Genomic DNA, 21,320 nt, shown 5'->3' with positions numbered 1-21,320 from the left:
TGTTCTCGGTGCTGGCTCTCCGCCTCGAAGGACGAGGCGTGCGGGCCCGAAAGGCGAGGGACGTCATATGTCTTTTCAGGAGGTCGGAGAGTGTCGGACAAACGAGCAACCCAGTTAGGCCAGTGGTGGGCGACAATACGCCATGAGCGTTCAGATCCCATGTTGGTTACTCAATGATAGCCGACTTAGCACTGGTGGTGGGAGGGCATGAAAACGGCCAGTTGAACTTGGAATACAAAAAGAGGTGTTGTTCTTTTATCCTACGGCAGTCTGTTGCACGGACGTGCAGAGGCGATTTTAAGGTTAGTCTGTAAGAAAGCTTGTACCCTTCGGATATGACTCTTTATGTGCGTAAGGTTTCTTCCCTTCATGACTTACCTTGTACTGTTGGGAACTTGATTGCTATAAAGTCCCAAGAAAAGGGAGCGAGATTGGACCTTGCAAACTGATTCTGACCAACCAACCTGGAGAACAAGTCACATCCTGACCTGGAACCGAGACCCAAGTCCTGTTGCACATTTCCGGAGTCACTAACCTTGCAGACAGGCCGCTCACTGAAATGAGAGTTCATGGCTTAATTAAAAGTGCTGGAGACTAGTAAAGGGGGGAGGGGGGGCTGGACCACTGGCCCGCCTGCATGACATTCGAATATAGTTCACAACCACCACCAAAGCAGACACATACGACCATACCTACTGTAGACCACGGGATCCCGTCCGCTCTCTCATAGTTAAGCCAGTAAGGGGCGGATTAGTAGTTGGGTCGGTGACGACCAGCGAATCCTCGCTGTTGTATGTGCTTTTTGCTACCTTGGCGTTCTAAAGGGGGGTACCCTTACTGGCCCTCATCTGTTCTGAGGTTATTCAGGTTTTAGGTTTGCATATCCCGATCTTCCGATAAGCTTATCAGTGCCCCTGACCATGTGATCGTTTTGCTGGGGACACTGTTCAAACTCAAAAGCCATATCAATGGACCGCGAGCACTTTTCATGGGCTCACTCATCTTTCAGAGCCGAGCCACAACCGCAATGCACAAAGTCACCTCTCCGCTGATTTTGTTCGAACATGACTTTTTCACCAATCCAGAAGGCACAGTTTCTAGTTTTGCGGGCGGAAGGTATTTTGTTCGGCGATGGTGACTCCTGAGGGCAATCAAGACCTGATTACTCTCCTTGATCAGATGCTGATTGACCATCGTCCTTATTTTCACCTCTTGAAATGTGCATCGTTATAGATTTGATCATTCACGGTTTAGATTGTCCCACTGGCAAACCGAATGGCGATCTGCGCTTCCTATTAGTCCCAGTTCTTGTGTACAGTGTCGTACAGACTCCATCCCAGCCTGCATCTCCGCCCGTAACTCTCCTCGCGCAACGGCCCCTTCGGACCCCGAAAGACCCGTTTTGTTTACTAAAGCGTCACATTGCATCTCCTGTCAAGCCATTGTTTGCATCCGTCTCCGCAGTTAAGCCCGAACACCCTGTACCTTGCAGACCCAGTTTTCACCAATGAACACGACCGATATGATCTGGTCTGGACTCAAGACTGGGGACAATCCATAACAAAGGTCCTTGCCAGCGGTTGTTGTTGATCATATGACATCTGCAAGAGCCCAGCCAGGTAGCAGAATAATCCTTTGAGGTTCTTTGGCGATAGTGACCAAAAGAAACTGTTCCTCCCCAGACCCTCTCCCCTAAGGACATATTTGATACACATTGGTCCCTGACGATAACGGCCGCACGCCGAACGATCTTCACATTCAAACAATACAGTCTAAGCTCTAAGCTATCTGGTCCAGTTTGCAAAGATTTCCGCATGACGTATTGCTCCCAAAGACACAAGAACATAAAGCCCCCACGTTCTCATGGACCTTTCTGAGAGAATTTAACCTTGTTCATGCGGGTCGGAACTCGGAATGGGCAGATCATGTGAGTCCCGATTTCGGTCATCCTTTGGAACCAACGTGTTCCTGCATCCCAACTCGAACAGGGCCAGGAGACAAAAGGCCCTCCCCGTACAGCGTACCAACAAGGTAAAGACTACAAGCCCGCATTGCAAGGAACCGCTCGTGGGTGCATCTCAGCGGGACGAAGCGAAACCCCCCGGACACGCCGAGGCTCGGATCAGCCCTAGTAAGAAGCTTGGTTGTTCCCCTGCGTGGCGGGTGGGTAACCAGGTGAAACCATTTTATCTAATCAATCAGCTAATCAGCAAACCATGCCTCCATTTTCAGCCTAGTTTCGACCTTCAGCCCACTGCTGCACCCTTGTCCAGCGGCACGAGAGTGGGATCCTCGCATTGGGGTGAATCCTCCAGGTGCCGACCAGCCGTGGTTCTCGAGGCTGAGGCTTTTCCCCCACGGAGCGGTTTGTTGAGCAATTGGGCGTAGTATGTAACTTGACATCGAGTGATGTTGGTCTTTCTCAAGTATAAGTAGCTAGCCAAACCCTTCTCAAGTTCATCATCATCCAAACAGACATCTTCAGTTACTTAAGAAGTCAATCCTACTCCTCCAACCTGCACCATGTACTCCCCCGCCGTAAGTATCAACAGTGGCCTCTAAGACTGCCCAGCTTCTTACACATCTAATAGAAGCTCTTTGTCGCCATCATGGCCTTCACCACCGTCACCGCCGCCATGCCCGCTCCCGAAAACGCTGACAACCAAAACCTTGAGGCTCGCGGTGGCTGCCTTGGCTACGCCAACTACTCCGCGTGCGTTACTGGCAGGCGACGCTCTTGTCAGCCTGGAGCCGGTCAGGCCTCGTGTTTTAATACCGCCCAGCGTGTCTGCCAAGCCAACTGCTAAGCGGTCTTTGGGGATAGAGAACTGGAACGTTGCTGTGGACAAATGGACTAGCGTAATTCGCAAAGCTCCATAGTCAATGATATTGATGTAGCACATCCCAGAACAACGTGGACGGCGCTCATTTAGAGCCCAACTTATTGAGTCACTCTCAAGTCTTCAAGTCACGTTTAATCAACAATGCTAGATTGCAAGCTACCTAGGAATATGGGATAAAAAAAGCCAAGACAGGACTTTGGATATCTAGGCCCTTTAACTCTTCCTCTCCATGTCCGGGTGAACCGTCTCGATATCCCCAGTCTTCTCCCCCAATGCGTTCAACTGTTGCTCGGCAATTTCGTCGGCGGGGATTCTGTCGGGTGTTGTGTTGACCAACATGATCATTGGGAGAAGAGCAGCACCAAGCAGGGCAAATGTAACACAGCTAAGGAAATTGTTAGCAGACGTGACTTGTTTGAGGTGAATACGCAGAACTTACAAGCCAACCAGAGGGTCACTCGTCGTCTGAGTGTTCATACCATAGGCAATAGCCTGACCAATGGCCTCGAGACACCTGAACGCAGCTCCGTTGCGGACGTTTTCTAGAATGTCAGTTAGCATGGCCAATGAGTATCAGGGACGATGAACCTACCTTGAGCATTCATGGCAAACGAAGAGATGAGCCAATACATATATGACTGCGACAACGGGCCGGTGGTCTGGACGAAAAAGTACGGCAGGAAGGAGGAAGGGTACAGTCCATCATCCCAGTCGATAGCACCCGGATCATTGCGCTTGAACCTGGTCTGCATGATGATGGACCAAATGTAGACACCGACGTTGAGCGCCACGACTATATAGAGACCGACTTGAGCGCGGCGGCGTTGGGAAAGGTGCTTGGAGTCGAGGATGAAGCCAAGGCCGAAACAGCCGACACTAGAGAGGTATCAGTATGGGCCAGCCGAGAACAAGGATGATCATAGACTTACATGCACAGAAATGGCGAGATGAGCGATGAAAGTGCGCGGGCGCGGACGGTGAAGTGAATTCCCAGATAGGTGGACCAAGAGCCACTGTCCCTTTGTCAGTTTCCAATTCTGTCATGGGGGAGGTACTGCGGGTTATAGTACCTATAGAAGAAAGACCAAAGTGCCCAGAGCGAGGACAGCATGATAAGCCTTGAGGTCATGGTCTTTGAAATTCGCTTGATCTCCTGCTTGGTGGAGAGAGCCTCCTCGGTGACGATGTGTGTGCCATCAGATCGAATGACGCGTTCAAAGGGGGTGATCATGAAGGCGAACGGTAGACTAAAGCACAATTAGCACATTCAAGCATAGTTTATGCGGTCCCACTTACGCCAGACACTCAATGATGAGGAAAGCAATGTATGTGTCGGGAGTAACTCCACCGCTGACACCCTTCTGGTAGTTCTTTGATAGACTTGGAGAAGAGGGCTGTTAGCCAAAGGCACATGTGTCGCCATTGAAGATACTCACTTGATCGCACCACCGACTAGCTGTCCGAGATTTCGAGACACAATCCACAGAGCGAGATACTTACCACGCGCACCAGACGGCGCAAGGGTCATGATTGCACCGGCTTCAGCAACGTACCAACAGCCGGTGCCAATACCGTCGATGGCGCCGCCAAGAATGAGATACTGATCAAGTCAAGTCTTGTCAGCGCATGCGATCTCGAGGATGCATCTGAGCCAACTCACCCATTGGTTACCAAACTTGCTGTTGCAGTAGTAGGACGATCCCAGGATGGGGAAGGACATGGAACCGATGACCAGAGCCCACTTGACGCCGAGCTTGTTGACAATGGGACCTCCGAAGAAGCAAGCTGAATTGTTAGCCAAGTGAATATTTTGTGTGCTTGAACACTTACTTGTAGCAAGCATGGTATATGTCAGGGCTGTGGCGATATTGGACACTCGAGGAGTCGCAAGACCACCACCACCAAGGCCTAGAAATATTCACATTAGCAAGTGGAATTCGAAAAGAGAAAAGGGAATTTACCTGCAATCGCATCTGCCATGGCTGGACCGCAAAATGCCTGGATGCTCAGCAGGATCATCTGCGTCAGACTGTGTCGCCATACTCGTTTCCATCGAGGCATGGAAATCTCTTCAGTGGTGGCCATTCCATGGTCAGGTAAACCAGAGACTGCAGTCTTTGAGTCGGCCATGACGAATTAACGGCTATTGCAAGAATGTCGAATATGTTCAGCTGTAGGTTGAAGTCATTGAAGTGAGGTTGCATGAGATGTCTCTTTATACACAGGGCAACACAGTCACAACAACCCTGTCGAGATAACCCCTCTCGCTAGTGGAAGGTCCAGGCGAGTGGCCAGGAATGTTATCTCGAGTGGAGCGAGCGAGTCAGAGCATGAAGGTCCAAGCGAGAGCCAGCGGGGAAATCACCTGTTGGATAAACCATCACGTCTTTCCGAGCCAATGGGCTTCAAGGACATGAGACTTTCTATCCTTATCCCCATGGGGTTTGGCGACTTTCTCTCCACAAGCTCCGAGTTTGTCAACCGACCTACTCATCCAGAGGGAGCAGAATCGTTGAATTCGCCTCGATAACATCGCTTGGAGCTTCCACTGTGGGGCGCTGTTATCGCCTTAATTACTCGACGAGCCCCTACCATCTCACATCCTTGGTTGTCTCTAACTTTGTGCCCAGACATTTCCTCAAGATTACACGCCAAATGACGCTATCACGAGACTCGACCAAGGTGGTCATTGTTGGTGGAGGCGGCACAATGGGCTCCTCCACGGCACTGCACTTAATACGCTCCGGATACACGCCGTCCAACATCACCGTCCTCGATGTTTACCCAATTCCTTCGGCACAGTCGGCTGGATGTGACTTGAACAAGATCATGAGCGTTCGACTGCGGAACAAGGCTGATTTGCAGCTGTCGCTTGAGGCGTTGGACATGTGGAGGAACGATCCATTGTTCAAGCCCTATTTTCACAATGTCGGCCTGGTTTGTTTTCCATGAGGCAGGTCTCAAGCCGAATGCGTACTGACGACTCACCAGGTTGACTGCTCGTCATCCAAGGAGGGTATCGCGGAACTTAAAGAAGAACTCCAGACTCTGGTCGATGCAGGTTTTGGTCTGGACAAAACCGGCAGCTGGCTTGAAAGTGAGGACGAAGTCTTGGCCAAAATGCCATGGTTCACAAAAGACCACGTCAAGGCAAGACACCCGAGCAATCCAAGTGATAAATGCTAAGACATTACCATAGGGATGGAAGGGCTTATTCACCACTAACGGCGGGTGGCTCGCAGCGGCAAAGGCTATCAACGCCATCGGCAGCTTCCTCAGAAGCCAGGGCGTCCAGTTTGGGTTCGGAGGGTAGGGCTTTCTGACTTCGCGAGTGTGTCTGTTGCACTTACACGGTCGCAGGGCTGGTACCTTTAAACAACCTCTCTTGGCCGCCGACGGATCGACATGTATTGGCATTGAGACGGTCGATGGTACCCAGTATCACGCTGACAAGGTCATCCTTGCTGCCGGTGCGTGGACACCAGCGCTGGTAGATCTGGAAAGCCAATGCGTGTCCAAGGTCAGTACAGGAACAGCTATTGCCTTGCCCTTTCACCAAAAGCAGAGCTGATTGGGTATGACGCAGGCCTGGGTCTTGGCCCATATTCAATTGACCCCCGAGGAGGCAGCTCGATACAAGAACATTCCCGTCGTGTACGATGGTGACTATGGATTCTTCTTTGAGCCCAACGAGTACGATGCACCATCAAAGCCAGGAGCGCATGCTAACATATTTCTTTAGAGACGGCATCATCAAGGTCTGTGACGAGTTTCCAGGATTCACACACTTCAAGAAACATCAACCATTTGGCGCTGCCCATCCCAAGCTCATCTCGATTCCCCGGTCGCACGCCAGCCATCCCACCGACACGTACCCAGATGCCTCTGAGGCCACCATTCGGAAGGCCATGGCTCGCTTTTTGCCGGATTTCCGAGACAGAAAGATAATAGATCGTGCCATGTGCTGGTGCACTGACACTGCCGACGCAAACCTTCTCATCTGCGAACATCCAAGGTGGAAGAACTTGATCCTCGCGACGGGAGACAGCGGGTACGTTTACGCAGCAGCGACTATTACTTTTCTAACTTGAATATGTAGTCACTCCTTCAAACTGCTACCGAACATTGGCAAGCATGTTGTTGAGCTATTGGAAGGCACTCTGTCCCAACAGCTTGCCGAGGCTTGGAGGTGGAGGCCTGGGGGCGATGCACTCAAGTCTCGACGTGCAGCTCCTGCCAAAGATCTTGCGGACATGCCAGGATGGAAGCATGATGCACGACTATAGGCGTTGGATTTATGTGAGTTGCTGGGCTTGCCGTGAAGCCTGCAAAGTGGAGAGGAAAATGGAATTAAATGGAACGTCTCTCGCTTCATTAATGGTTCATCCCTGATAGCGATGTCCTCTCGCAAGTCTACTTGTTTTAGAAGTAATAGCAAAACATGTCGAAAGGGGTGTCGAATTTAAAAAGAATACATTGGATATCGGAAACGCTGTCAGACGGCAGACATCACAGTATAAGTCATAACGACTCGGCGTGAGGGAGCCCCAACTCGATGCCCACGGTGTGACAACCAAAACTTGAAACCTAAAGCCCAACTTCTATCGTAACCTTAGTCTCATAGGTCGACATAACGTTCTTCTCTTCGGAGAGACTTGCGAAATGTTTGTTACCTCGGCACTTCCTCATTGTGATGTTGTAGTCCTCTACCCTCGCTGCCAAGATTATTCGTGGCTCTCTCCTAGTCGTTGTCGTCTCTCGCCCAAAATGGGAAACCGGCGATGAGCCTGACCGATGTCAGGACCCCCAGGGTTGAGGCGATAAAGCGGACCATTCTGAGACGATTCGAAGTATGCTTTCTTCTGTGAGCGGGCTAAGATGTTGAAAGAGTTGGAGGGGGGTTTGAGTTGAATGAATTCTGTTTAAATCTGTTGGTGGAAGATCGGCCTGATGAAATACTAGATCTATTGGGAGGGGTGCATGTAAACACACTGCAGATCTTAAGCACGACTCGTCTAGATAGATCGGCTCGTATAGCATCGGCGTCAGCATACATACCGATGCAGAAAAGCATGAGACGCACACGGCAAGGTATCTCTAATTGTTTAGAAATATTAGGTATTAATTTAATATATATAATAAGTAAGTAAAATAAAAATCCCTTAACTTATATTCTTTTTATTTAATTAATTAATTCTTAATTATTTAATATATTATAATTTAATAAAAAGGCTAAAATCTTTTTTAGTTTCTAAGCCTTTTAAAATAACTTAAAATTAAAGCTTTAATACATTATAGAAATTTATATAATTAATTTAATAATACTTTAGTATTAATAAAAGGGCATTTAATCTTAATATAATATACTTTTAAAATTATATTAGTTATTTAATTTAAAGAAATAAATTATTATTTATTTTATTTTTAACTTAGATTTTATAAAATAATTAACCTTAATAGCTAAATTAAAATAAAATTATAAATTAAAAGTAAGTCTTTAATAAGTATAAGACTTTAATTTTATAAAATAATAAGCCTTAATAGCTAGATTAAGATAAAATTATAAATAAAAATAATAAGTTTTTATTATATATAAAACTTTAATTTATTAAATACTTTATAAGGACTTAATTATAGATTTTCTCTTATAAGGGAAAGTTATATAACTTATACCTAAGGTTATATTAATTAGCTAGTCTTAACTTATATTTTTATAATTATTAATATTATTTTAAATAAAATATAAAAGTTATTTTTAATAATATACTTAAGGTATTAAATATAACTAAGTTATATTAATAATTAAAGTAATTAATATATATAAAAGTATTAAAGAAATATATTTATTTATTATAATAATTAAATTAAATTATAATAGCTTATAAAGTATTAATTATAATTTAATTATAATCTTACTAAGGATTAAGAGTAAATTATAATAACTTAATATACTTAATAAATAAGTATTTTAAATAAGTAAGTATCTTAAAAATCTCTTAATTTATATTATTTTTATTTAATTAATTAATTTATAACCACTTAGCATATTATAAATAAATTATAAGACTATAATACTTTTTGCCTTTTAAGCCCTTTAAAATAACTTAAGGTTAAGTCTCTAATATATTATATTAATATATATAATCTCTTAGAAGACCCTAGGTTATTAATAAAAGGGTATTTTTTTTATATAAAAAACTATTATAAAATTATATAAATTATTAAATTTAAAAAAATAAATCCTTATTTATTTTATTTTTAACTTAGATTTATAAGAATTTCTTTTTTAGCTTTATAATATTAAAGAAATAATTAATTAATTACTTATTAATTATAATATATTATTAATTAATATATATTAGGCTTATAATTTTATTAAGTAATACTTAAAGCTTAAAATACTTTTTTTTTAAAAATATAATTATTAAAGAGCTAAATATAAAGATTTAATTATTATTTATAATTAATTTAAGCTTATAATAAATATAATTATAAAATATAATATTTAATTAAATAATATTTATAATTTTAATAAAATAAGCTTTTTTATAAATATAATTATAAATAAAATAATTATTATAAGCTTAAAAAGGTATTTAAAGCTAAAATTAATATAACTTAAAAATTAAAAATAAATTATAATTATTTAAGTAATTAATATAAAAAGCTAAATAATTTAATTATTTATTATTAATATAAGCTAATATTATTTTATTAATTAATATTAAAAAAATAACTTTTTAAATAATTAAATAATTATAATAACTTAAAATAATTAAATTAATAATAAAATTAATCTTAAATAATTAAAATATTTTAATTAATATATAATTAATTAATTAATTAATTTTTTTATTTTTTTAATTTTTAATAATTATAAAAATTATTAATTAATTAAATTTAAGAAATATTATAAAAAAAAATTATTTAATTTTATATATTATTTTATTTTTTTTATTTATTTTAATTTCTTAATATTAAATATTTTAAATTATTAAAAAAAACTTATAATTAAAAAATAAAATATTTAATTAAATATTTTATAATTTATATTTTAAAAATTAAGTTTTTTTTTATTTTTTATATTATATATAAAGCTATTATAATAAAAAGAAATATTAAAGAGGCTTTTAAAAGAGCTAGTTTTATTTCCCTTAACCTAGAAATTATAGTCTTAAAGCTTAATATATAGTTATAGACTTTAATACCTACTAAGAAGGGATTTAAGTCCTTAACCTCTTAGGTCTTAAGGACCTTAAGGATTATACTTAAGGCTAGATCTTAATTTAAATACCTTAAAAGATAAATTAAAAGATATTAAAATAGCTCCCTAGAGTTAATTCTTAAAGCCCTAAGGTCTCTTAAAAAGGGGATAAAAGTAATTATATATGAAGTTATTTTATTAATTATTAAAAATAAAGACTTTTAAGAAATAAATAAAATACTTAATTAATATTAAAGGGTAAAAAAAACTTAATTATAAAAAAAAGAGGTTATAATAATAAAAAAAAAAAGATAAGTAATTAATTAAATAGATATTAATATATAAGTAATAGCTAAATTATTAAGATATAATAATTAAAGAAAGTTAATATAACTAAGGGTTTAATATTATAATATTTATAGTTAGCCTAGCTATAATATAAGGACTTATTAAGTAATAATTATAATATCTAAGGAAAAGTATAATAAGTAGTTTTAATTAATTAAATAATTAATAGTAGTTTTTTAATAATTTCTATTATAAGGGTTAAGATTTCTTAAGATACTCGCTTATCTGAGATACTCGCTTATTAAGTACGTTAGCATAATCCAAGTTAATCCTCTAGTAATTGGTCGGCGCAGTGGGTAGGGTCCTTGGTCACGTGCCGACAGAATGTATTAGCCGTGACACTGGGCGTGCAAGCCATGCTCCACCGATTTCAAGATCAGCGTGGCCCGGAGCGTCATTAGGAAACTTCCAGAGTACCCACGAGCCAACGCCATCGTGTTTACAACGTGGAAGGACCTGAGTAGAGACGTGAGCTTAGCAGATAGGCATTGGAGGGAGCACATGGACACCTTTGATGACGTGGTCGAACCACGTGGCACAGATGTCTGAGAGGATTGAGGGATCGGGTACCCGTTTTACTGATATGCTAAATTTGGGCGAGGTTTTGGATGAGTTGGACCAGGTTGACAATGACTGATTTGAGCATCTCTTGGATGGGATTGTTGCTTTTTGTTTTTTTCAGGAGTGATTGATTGCATATAAGAGGCAAGAAAGGGTAGATGTAATGTGATTGATGTTTTCATCTCATTCTGGAGTCTATATAATAGCTCATGAGTGATGTTAACAACTATGAAACAGCAGAGGACAATCTTGTAATGTAGCGACCAAATGAGTAAACCGGGAGAAAAACAAAGAAAAAGAAATCTCGTCTCAGATCCATGCCCACGAAAAAAAAGGCGAACCACTGGCGAACCATCCAATGCTTACCTCTTGGCAAACCGCTCTCGGGAACATGGACCAATATCATCCGATGTAGTATACCGACGCGACGCGGAATTCCCAAGTGGGTTATTAGGGGCACGACGTATGTATTGACTGCCCGACCCGGCAGGATGGTAGTCGCCCTGCCTGAATAACCCGTGCCCACCACCTGATGTTCCTGCACTTCTGTCATGATACATCAGGTCGAAAGTCTCGCGGTCATTGTCGTTGTAGGTTGCTCGATATGCTCCCTGGTTGGTGCTTGTAGTGTGAGAAGGTACGTTGCCGCCTGTGTACTGTGACCGAGAGATGTCAGCGACTGGAAGATCAATTTCGAGGACAAACAGTCACACATACAAAGGATTTGTCCAACTGTCCTTGAAGCGTCCTCTTTCCCGAGCACATTGCACACTTCGCCCGGCTAGTTCCCGCGCCGTGGCAGGTCGAACACGGCCTCCATTCGTTGCAGTGTTTGGTGCCTCCGCAGGTTAGACATTGCATCGAGACGGGGGATGATCCAAACCCAGCATGGTATGTTGGGGTTGACAATCCAGTCCACACGCGATAAGGATTGGAACACGTCTTGCAGGCTACCCAGGTCTGCCTCCCCCCAGATCCTGAACAGGTAGAACAAGGGACATATCCTGAGCCGGAACAACCAGGACATGGCATCGTGTGAGAGGCCATTTTGATGCGAGCGCACGGAAGAGAGAAGGAAAGGGGGTAAGGATAGGCTGTGAATCCTAAACATCAGCTTCGAAATGGCCAGGCATTTTATACTCTCGTACTACGCATCGCGTTGGCCGTTCCGAAGGCCAAGCCATGCTGTCTGTCAAAAGATTACTGTTGCACATTCGAGTACATTGAGTTGGCACACCTTCAGCCCCAAGCCACGGGCAAGTCGATTGGTTCATGATAGCTGTCCCACAAGCCAAGAACCGGAAATCCCGCAAAAGTAGGCCTTGCATCTCTGTCCCGTGTCAGAGTAGCCGCCCGTATAAAGAGGCTCCATCACGCGCCAAACATGGACCAATTAGATGGTTGGTTAAGCCCTCCTTGAGCCGGATGATCAACACGAGGCGTCGCGTTTGACAAAGAAAAGGCTTTGTTGGGAGCCCGCTGCGTAAGCTGGCGCGTTTGGGGCTCTTACCTCTCACCTCTCATTCGTCTCTGCCGACAGAAAAACGATTGCGAGGTGGACAGTAGGCTCGTGTCTGAAATGAGGCCTGCGCCTAAAGTGAGGCTGGCTGTGATCCGGAGTATAGTGCCAAACATTGCTAAGCCTCGGAATTATCTTAGCCCCCACACTATTCTCTCTCGCCATAATCACTCCATTTTCAACAAAGAGATTCATCCATCACCGTCGCATTTCCCATAGTTTGACAATCCCCAGGGCATCAAAATGAGCCACGAAATCGACCTTGAGTCTGCCGCCTGTCCAAACGATACTGAAAATCAGAAACGCCTCTTTGAGGTCATTAAGGCTGGTTTTCAGAGGCTAGGCGACGAGCCAACAAAGGCTGCCGCGCTAGCTGATGACCTCGGAACACTGGGCGAAGCGAGAAAGTCTAGAGGTGAGGCTCCAGAGTTCATTGAGGAACTCTGTGCAATGCTGGTAGGTATTCCCTGCCTTCTTCCGCCGGATCACCCGTGGCAGGACACTTTGGTCTAGGTAGTATAAAACTTATAAAAGACTAATATAAATATTAAGAAATTTAATAAAATTAATATATATATAAGAGCTTATAACATACATAATAAGCAAGTATCACAATTATGCAAGTATTATAAAAATCCTAACTATAGAAATAATAATTAAAATAAAAATACTATAAACTATCTAATTAATTAAAACTATTTATTATACTCTTCCCTAGATATCTTAATTACTCCCTAATAGGTCTTTATATTATAGCTAGGCTTACTATAGATACTATTACGCTAAATGCCTAGCCGCGCTAATACTTTTACCCTCTTATATATTTCTTCTTTTATTATTATTTCTTTATTCCCTTTATATTATTAATTACCCTTTAGTCCCTAAGTAAAATCCTTATCTCTCTTTAATATAATAAAATATAAATCATACTTAATCCTTATAAGGGCCTTAAAATTAAAATTATATTTAATTTATATTATATTATAAAAAGCCTACCTTATCTTATTTTAAGCCCTTAAGATTATTAAAACTATTTAATTAATTTAAATTATTTATTATATTTTTGCTTAGATATCTTAATTATTACTTAATAAGTCTTTATATTATAACTAGGCTTATTATAAATATTATAATATTAAATACTTAGTTATATTAATCTTTTTTAATTATTATTTTTTAATAATTTTATTATTACTTATATATTAATATTTATTTAATTAATTATTTATTTTTTTTTTTTATTATTATTATTTTTTTTTTTTTTATAATTTAATTTTTTTTATTTTTTAATATTAGCTTAATATTTTATTTATTTTTTAAAAGTTTTTTATTTTAATTATTAATAAAATAATTTTATATATAATAATTTTTATTTTTTTTATAAGAGATTATAAAGCTTTAAGGATTAATTTTAAGGAGTTATTTTAATACCTTTTAATTTATTTTTTAAGGTATTTAAACTAAGATCTAGTTTTAAATATGATCTTTAAGGTCTTTAAGACCTAAGAGGTAAAAGAATTAATTATCTCCTTAATAGGTATTAAAGTTTATAATTATATATTAAGCTTTAAGATTATAATTTCTAAGTTAAAGGGAATAAAATTAGCTTTTTTAAAAGCTTTTTTAATATTTCTTTTTATTATAATAGCCTTATATATTATATAAAAGGCTAAAAAAAACTTAATTTTTAAAATATAAATAATAAAATATTTAATTAAATATTTTATTTTTTAATTATAAGTCTTTTTTAATATATTAAAATACTTAATATTAAAAAGTTAAAATAAATAAAAAAAATAAAATAATATATAAAATTAAATAATTTTTTTTTAATAATATCTCTTAAAATTAATAAATTAATAATTTTTATAATTATTAAAAATTAAGAAATAATAAAAATTAATTAATTAATTAATTATATATTAATTAAAGTATTTAAGTTATTTAAGACTAGTTTTATTATTAATTTAATTATTTTAAGTTATTATAATAACTTAATTACTTAAAAGGTTATTTTTTTAATATTAATTAATAAGGTAATATTAGCTTATATTAATAATAAATAATTAAATTACTTAGTTTTTTATATTAATTATTTAAATAATTATAATTTATTTTTAATTTTTAAGTTAAATTAATTTTAATTTTAAATATTTTTTTATATTTATAATAATTATTTTATTTATAATTATATTTATAAGAAAACTAATTTTATTAAAATTATAAATATTATTTAATTAAATATTATATTTTATAATTATATTTATTATAAGCTTAAATTAATTATAAATAATAATTAAATTTTTATATTTAGCTTTTTAATAATTATATTTTTAAAAAAAATATATCTTAAGCTTTAAGTATTACTTAATAAAATTATAAGCCTAATATATATTAATTAATAATATATTATAATTAATAAATAATTAATTAATTATTTCTTTAATATTATAAAGCTAAGAGAGAAATTCTTATAAATTTAAATTAAAAATAAAATAAATAAAAATTTATTTTTTTAAATTAAATAATTAATATAATTTCTAAATAATATTATATTAAGATTAAATACCTTATTATTAATAATATAAGATATAATAATAAACCTTATAAATAATTATAACTTATTAAATACTTAACTTAGGGTTATTTTATATAGCCTAAAAGGTAAGAAATATCTTAGTTTTAATAAAAATTAATAATATATTAAGTAATTAAGAAATAATTAATTAAATAAAAAAGATATAATTAAGGGATTTTTATAATACTTATATAATTATAATACTTATTTATTATATATATTAATTTATTAATTTTTATAATTTAATTTTTTATAATTTTTATAATTTAATTTTTTATAATTTTATTATAATTAAAAAATTAAATATAAAAAAAATATTTAAATAAAAAAAATTTTTATAATTAAAAAAAATATATAATATATATAATAAGTAAGTATTATAGTTATATAAGTATTATAACTAAATTATAATATATATTATAAGTAAGTAAAATATATAAGCGAGTAAAATAAAAATCCCTTAACCTATACCTTCTCTATTTAATTAATTAATTCTTAACCACCTAATATATTATAATTAAATTATAAGGTTAGAATGCTTCTTACCCTTTAGGCCCTTTAAAATAACCTAACCTTAAAGCTCCGATATACTATAATAATCTATATAATTAACCTAATAATACTCTAGTATCAGCAAAAAGGTATCTAATCTCAACGCGATATTACCCTAAAATTATATTAACTATCTAATCTAAAGGAATAAATCCTTAAATACTTTATTCTTAACCTAAATTCGCGAGGATTTCCCCCCCGGCTATATAATATAAAAGTAATAGCTAATTAATTACTTATTAACCGCGATGCACTACTAGTCGGCATAAACTAAGCCTTAAATTTTATTAGGTAATACCTAGACCTTAAGATATATTTTTTTTATAAATATAATTACTAAAAAGCTAAATATAAAGATCTAATTATTATTTATAACTAGTTTATACTTATAGCAAATATAATCGCGAAGTATAATATTTAATTAAAAGATATCTATAACTTTAATAAGACTAGCTTCCTTATAGGTATAATTATAAGCAAAATAGTTATTATAGGCTTAGAAAGGTATTTAAAGCTAAAATTAATATAACCTAGAAATTAAGAATAGATTATAGTGATCTAAGTAATTAATATAAAAGGCTAATTAATCCCGCTATTTATTATTAATATAAGCTAATATTACCTCGCTAATTAGTACTAAGAAAGTAACCTCCCGGGCGATTAGGCTATTATAATAACCTAAAATAGCTAGATTAATAATAAGATTAGTCTTAAGTAACTTAAATATTTTAACCGGTATATAACTAATTAATTAATTAGTTCTTATTATCTCTTAATTCTTAATAGCTATAAAAGTTATTACTCTATTAAATTTAAGAGATATTATAAAGAAAATAAAATTATTTAGCTTTATATATTACCTTATTTATCTTATTTATTTTAGCCCCTTAATATTAAGTACTTTAATATATTAAAAAAGGCATATAATTAAGAAATAGAATATTTAATTAAATACTTTATAACCTATATTTTAAAGACTAAGTTTTTTTTAGCCTTCTATATAATATATAAGGCTACTATAATAAAAAAAAATATTAAGGTATTATTTAAAAGGGCCGGGCTTATTCCTCTTAATCTAAAAAGTATAGTCTTAAAGCTTAATATATAGCTATAGATACTAATACTAGTTAAGGAGGTATCTAATTAATTAACCTCTTAGGTATTAAGGACCCTAAAGACTATACTTAAGGCCTAATCTTAGTCTAAATACCTTAAGAGATAAATTAAAAAGTATTAAAATAGCTCTCTAGAGTTAATTCTTAAAGTATTAAAGTCTCTTATAAAGGGAATAAAGGCGGTTATATATAAGATAGCTCTTATTTAGGTAGAGGTTTAAGACCTTTAATAAGTAAATGAGATATTAAGTTAGCGCCAGAGAGTAAAAAGGACCTAGCTATAGAAAAAAGGGGTAATAATAATAGAGGAAGGAAGGTAAGTAATTAATTAAATAGATACTAATGCGCGAGTAATAGCTAAATTATCGCGGAGTAGTAATTAAGGGAGGTTAGCGCGATTAGGTATTTAATATTATAGTATCTACGGTAAGCCCGGCTATAATATAAGGACCTATTAAGTAATAATTAAGACATCTAGGGAAGAGTATAGTAAGTAGTTTTAATTAATTAAATAATTTATAATATTTTTATTGCGATTTTTATAAAAAAGGTTAGGATTTTTATTTTACTTACTTATATATTTTACTTATTTATAATATATATTAATCCTATATGCTTTTATAATAATTTATTAGCTATATAGTTTTTCTTTTTAAATATATATCTAATTATAAAATTAAAAAAAAAAAAATAATTAATTTATCTTAAGATAAAAGAACTAGGTATATTATTTATTTTATTATTAATTTAATAAATTAATATTTATAAATTAATTTTAAAAATAAAAGAAATATTATAAATTATACTCCTAAGGCAATAAAAGGCATAAAGGACTATCTTATATTTTCTTTTTATTATATTATACTTAGTTTTAATTAGGTTTTATAATTTAGATTTAAATTAAATTAGTTTTTATTTTTTATTAATTACTTATATTAAAATATATTTTTAGCCTAAAAGGCTTATATTAATTATAAGAATTACCTTCTTAGCTTTTTTAAAGTAATTAAAAATAATAAAGATTAATAATATTATAATCCTCTTTTTTAATATCTCTATAGCCTCTTTTTAGTTTACTCCTTAGATAAACTTAGTATTTTTTTTTAATAAGTTTATTAAAGCCTTTATAATTTATATAAATTATTTAATTTATTAATAATAATATCTTATAATATTAAAAAAAAACTTTACCTCTCTTATATTAAAATAATCTTTTTATTCTAAGATTTTTATAATCTTCCTTTCTTTTAGCTTCCTTCTATAAGTCCTATAAAAATAGCTAATAATTACTATTATTTTCTTATAAAACTAAGACTTTTAGTTTATAACTATATAGCCTAATAACTTAATATTTATTAATACTTTATTAAGATTAATTAAATATTTTAAAATAAAGTAATATATTCCTAGGGCTACTTCCTCCTTATTATAGTTTATTATAGGTCTCTTAATATAGATATTATCTAAAAAGGACTAATAGATATTAGGGATTAAGTCTCTTAAGATTTTAAGAATATTTTAAATAAACTAAGTAATTAAGTTTATAACTCCTTGCGGTAATATATATATTCTTAGTAATCTAATTAATATTATAAAACTAATTAAGTCTTTATTAATTTTTATTAATTTTATTTAATTATATCTTAAAAAGAAATCTAAGAGTAATAATATCTTATATATAATAAAGTCTATAAAAAACTTATTATAATCTAAAGAGATAAGGCTATTTTATATTATACATTTATTTATTAATATAATTAAATTAATTAATTAAAATTAATTATTTTTTTTTTAAATAAGAAAGAATAAGTTCTTATAGGGGCTATAACTTTCTTTAAGAATTCCTTTTTTTATTTAAATTTTTAAGAATTTAATAATTTCTTTTTTATATCCTTTAGGGATAAATATACCTTTTACTTATTAAGCCTTATATTTAATTACCTTAATAACTTATAGTAGTATAATAAATAAGTTAAGTTTTCTATATTTTAAAAATTCCTATATAAATATTACTTTTTTATTATATATAATCTTAAGAAATATATCTAATTCTTCGCGTATAAGGGTATTATTTACTTAATTAATTAGTCCTTAAAGTTATTTTTTATAAATCTAAGTTCCTTATTTAATATCTAAGAATTTTAATATAATTTAATCTTAATATTTTAAATTTTCTTATAATTTCTTTTTTATTTTTTCTTATTTTTTAGCTTTTTATTTTAAATTATTTTTTAAGATAAATTTATTTAATAAAATATTATCTCTTAGGTAAATCTTAATATTTTTCTTTTTATAAAGAGTATTAATTAAGATTTTTTTTAATTTACTTTAATTAAATAAGTTTTTTCTTTTTTATATTTTATATTTTTTTTTTATTTATTTTTTAATTAAATAATTTATATCCTTAAGGGCTATATAATATTACTTAATTATCTTTATTTTAATAATATTAATTATTTCTTTCTTTAACTCTTAATTTAATTATTATAATAATATTAAAATATTATTTAATTTTAAATTACTCTCTTAATTAATCTTAGGTTTAAAAAGAAAATTAATATTTATTTTAATAATATATTATTATTTATATTATAAATTAGTGCCTTTTACTTAATAAATCTTATAGCTAGGGTAATAATATAGGTATTACCTAGTTAGTATTAAAGGAGTATAAAATTATCTTTTATTAAATAATTAAATAATACTCTTATTAAGTAAATAAATAATATATTAAGAATAAAAGGAATTAAAATTCCCTTTAAGGGCGCTATATATATCCTCTATTAGATTTATATATTACTAAGGTATAATTAAATAATAATCTAGCCTAATATAATAATTTAGTCCTAGGAAAAAAATATAATTAAGGTATAGACTAAAGTAACTTTAAGGCTATAGGCTTTTATAAGCTCTTATGAGATAATATTCCCTTTAGAGCCTATATTTATTATAGCTTTAATAACCTTACCCTCTGGATTATTAAGTCTTATAAGAATATAAGGTAGTTCCTAGGACTAAATAACTCTCTTATTTTAGCCCTTAATTATTAGTTTAATATTATTAACTATCTAATTAATTAGTTTTCTTTTCTTAGCTATAAGCATAGTCTTCCCTAAGGTTTTTATCTTATTTTAATAAACCTTTATTATTTTTATCTCTTTATTTATTATGCCTATATTAATTATAATAATATAATCTCTAGGCTAAAAGTCTTTTATATTATTATTAACTTAATTAATTTATTTTATTTTATTAATAAGAATTATATTTATATTAATTCTCTTACTAATTATTACTTAATAGGCCTCTCCTTAGTCTTATTTATTAACTTAGATCGCATTAATGCTATTAGCCTTTTAATTAAATAATCCTTACTTTTCTTTAGTAATATATAATATAAATTTAATATAAGTAATTTATTTTATATTATTAATAATATCTTAATAATCTTTTATTACCTCTTTATTAAATTAAGATAATAATATAAATAGCTTATTAATTAAAATTAAGATTTTCTTTATTTAAAAATTATCTCTTAGCTTTTATATAATTAAAGCCTATTTTTCCTTAAGTATTTAAAACCTCTAGCTTTTTTCTTTACCTATAATAACTAGTTTCTTAATTAAAGCTAATTTCTTAATTAGCTAAATAGCTTTTTCTATTTTAATAATATCTTTAATATAAACCCTCTTTCTTATATTAATATTAATAATAATAATTATAATAATAAGCTTTTAAGGCGCCTTTACTTAATTAAATAATATAAGGTTTTTATTAATTAAGATTATATTAATAAAAGCTCTAAGTAGTAGGTTTTAATTATTTAAGATATCTTAATCCTTATATATAATTTCCTTAAGTAATTAATTAAATCCTTTTAGGGACTTATATTTTAAATAATAAAAATTTAAGGCCTTAGGGTTCTTTTATATAAAATTATTAATAATATTATTCTTAGGCTAAGTTAATATAAACCTAAGCCTAGCTTTATTATATTATTTAAGTCGCCTTATTAATAAGTATAAATCTAATTCTAAAAAGTATATTAATTAATTATAAATAAACTTTTAGACTTTAAATTTCTTAAATTAATATATAAGATTTAATAATAATATTATATTACTTCTTTTAAAGAAGGTTATTTTACTTTAAGAGTTATAACTTATAATATTAATACTTTTATTATAAGCTAAGTTAATATAAATATTAAAAAAATAGTTTTTTCTTATATAATATTAATATATTATATTATTTTAATAACTACTTTACCTTAATTTATAGGCTATATATATATAGAGATTCTTATAGCTTTAAGGTTAATTAATTAATATAGTATTTATTTTAAAAGGTTAATTTATCCCCGTAGTAGCCTATTTATTATTCTCTCTCTAGATAATTTAAGCGAATTATAGCTATATCTCCTGCCCTTTCGCTAGATTAATTAAGAGCTAGGTTAATTATGCGGTAAGGTTATTAATCTTTAAGTTAATTATTTTATTAGGCTCTTTTCTTAAGATCTTAGGGGTCTTAGTGCTTTTTATAGAGGGGCTAGGGTTCTTTAAAGGGGTTAAGGCCTAGGTAACCTTATAAATATTATTTT

General features: G+C 32.4%; 3 protein-coding genes across 3 annotated transcripts; 2 read left to right on the top strand and 1 right to left on the bottom strand.

Annotated features, from left to right (window-relative positions):
* Positions 1–2,523: 2,523 nt before the first annotated feature.
* On the top strand, positions 2,524–2,880 carry NCS57_00958800 (uncharacterized protein; the record flags this gene model as incomplete). Its single annotated transcript, XM_053059358.1, has 3 exons — positions 2,524–2,538; positions 2,592–2,713; positions 2,784–2,880. 3 exons carry the CDS (start codon positions 2,524–2,526, stop codon positions 2,878–2,880), a joined length of 234 nt encoding a protein of 77 aa, XP_052911429.1.
* A 176-nt stretch (positions 2,881–3,056) lies between these two features.
* On the bottom strand, positions 3,057–4,973 carry NCS57_00958700 (uncharacterized protein; the record flags this gene model as incomplete). Its single annotated transcript, XM_053059357.1, has 10 exons — positions 3,057–3,228; positions 3,283–3,385; positions 3,436–3,719; positions 3,773–3,856; positions 3,914–4,090; positions 4,140–4,223; positions 4,280–4,443; positions 4,504–4,628; positions 4,674–4,751; positions 4,805–4,973. The coding sequence occupies 10 exons, from the start codon at positions 4,971–4,973 to the stop codon at positions 3,057–3,059; spliced, it is 1,440 nt and encodes a 479-aa protein (XP_052911428.1).
* Positions 4,974–5,348: 375 nt separating this feature from the next.
* On the top strand, positions 5,349–7,129 carry NCS57_00958600 (DAO domain-containing protein; the record flags this gene model as incomplete). The annotated part of the gene is made up of 7 exons (XM_053059356.1): positions 5,349–5,780; positions 5,835–5,993; positions 6,043–6,152; positions 6,204–6,363; positions 6,430–6,536; positions 6,586–6,894; positions 6,943–7,129. The coding sequence occupies exons 1-7, from the start codon at positions 5,499–5,501 to the stop codon at positions 7,127–7,129; spliced, it is 1,314 nt and encodes a 437-aa protein (XP_052911427.1). The 5' UTR covers positions 5,349–5,498.
* Positions 7,130–21,320: the final 14,191 nt, after the last annotated feature.

The sequence above is a fragment of the Fusarium keratoplasticum genome, chromosome 7, assembly GCF_025433545.1.
Source record: "Fusarium keratoplasticum isolate Fu6.1 chromosome 7, whole genome shotgun sequence".
Lineage (NCBI taxonomy): Eukaryota > Fungi > Ascomycota > Sordariomycetes > Hypocreales > Nectriaceae > Fusarium > Fusarium keratoplasticum.
Note: the sequence above shows the minus strand (reverse complement) of the source record. Positions and strands in the feature narration are given on the sequence as shown.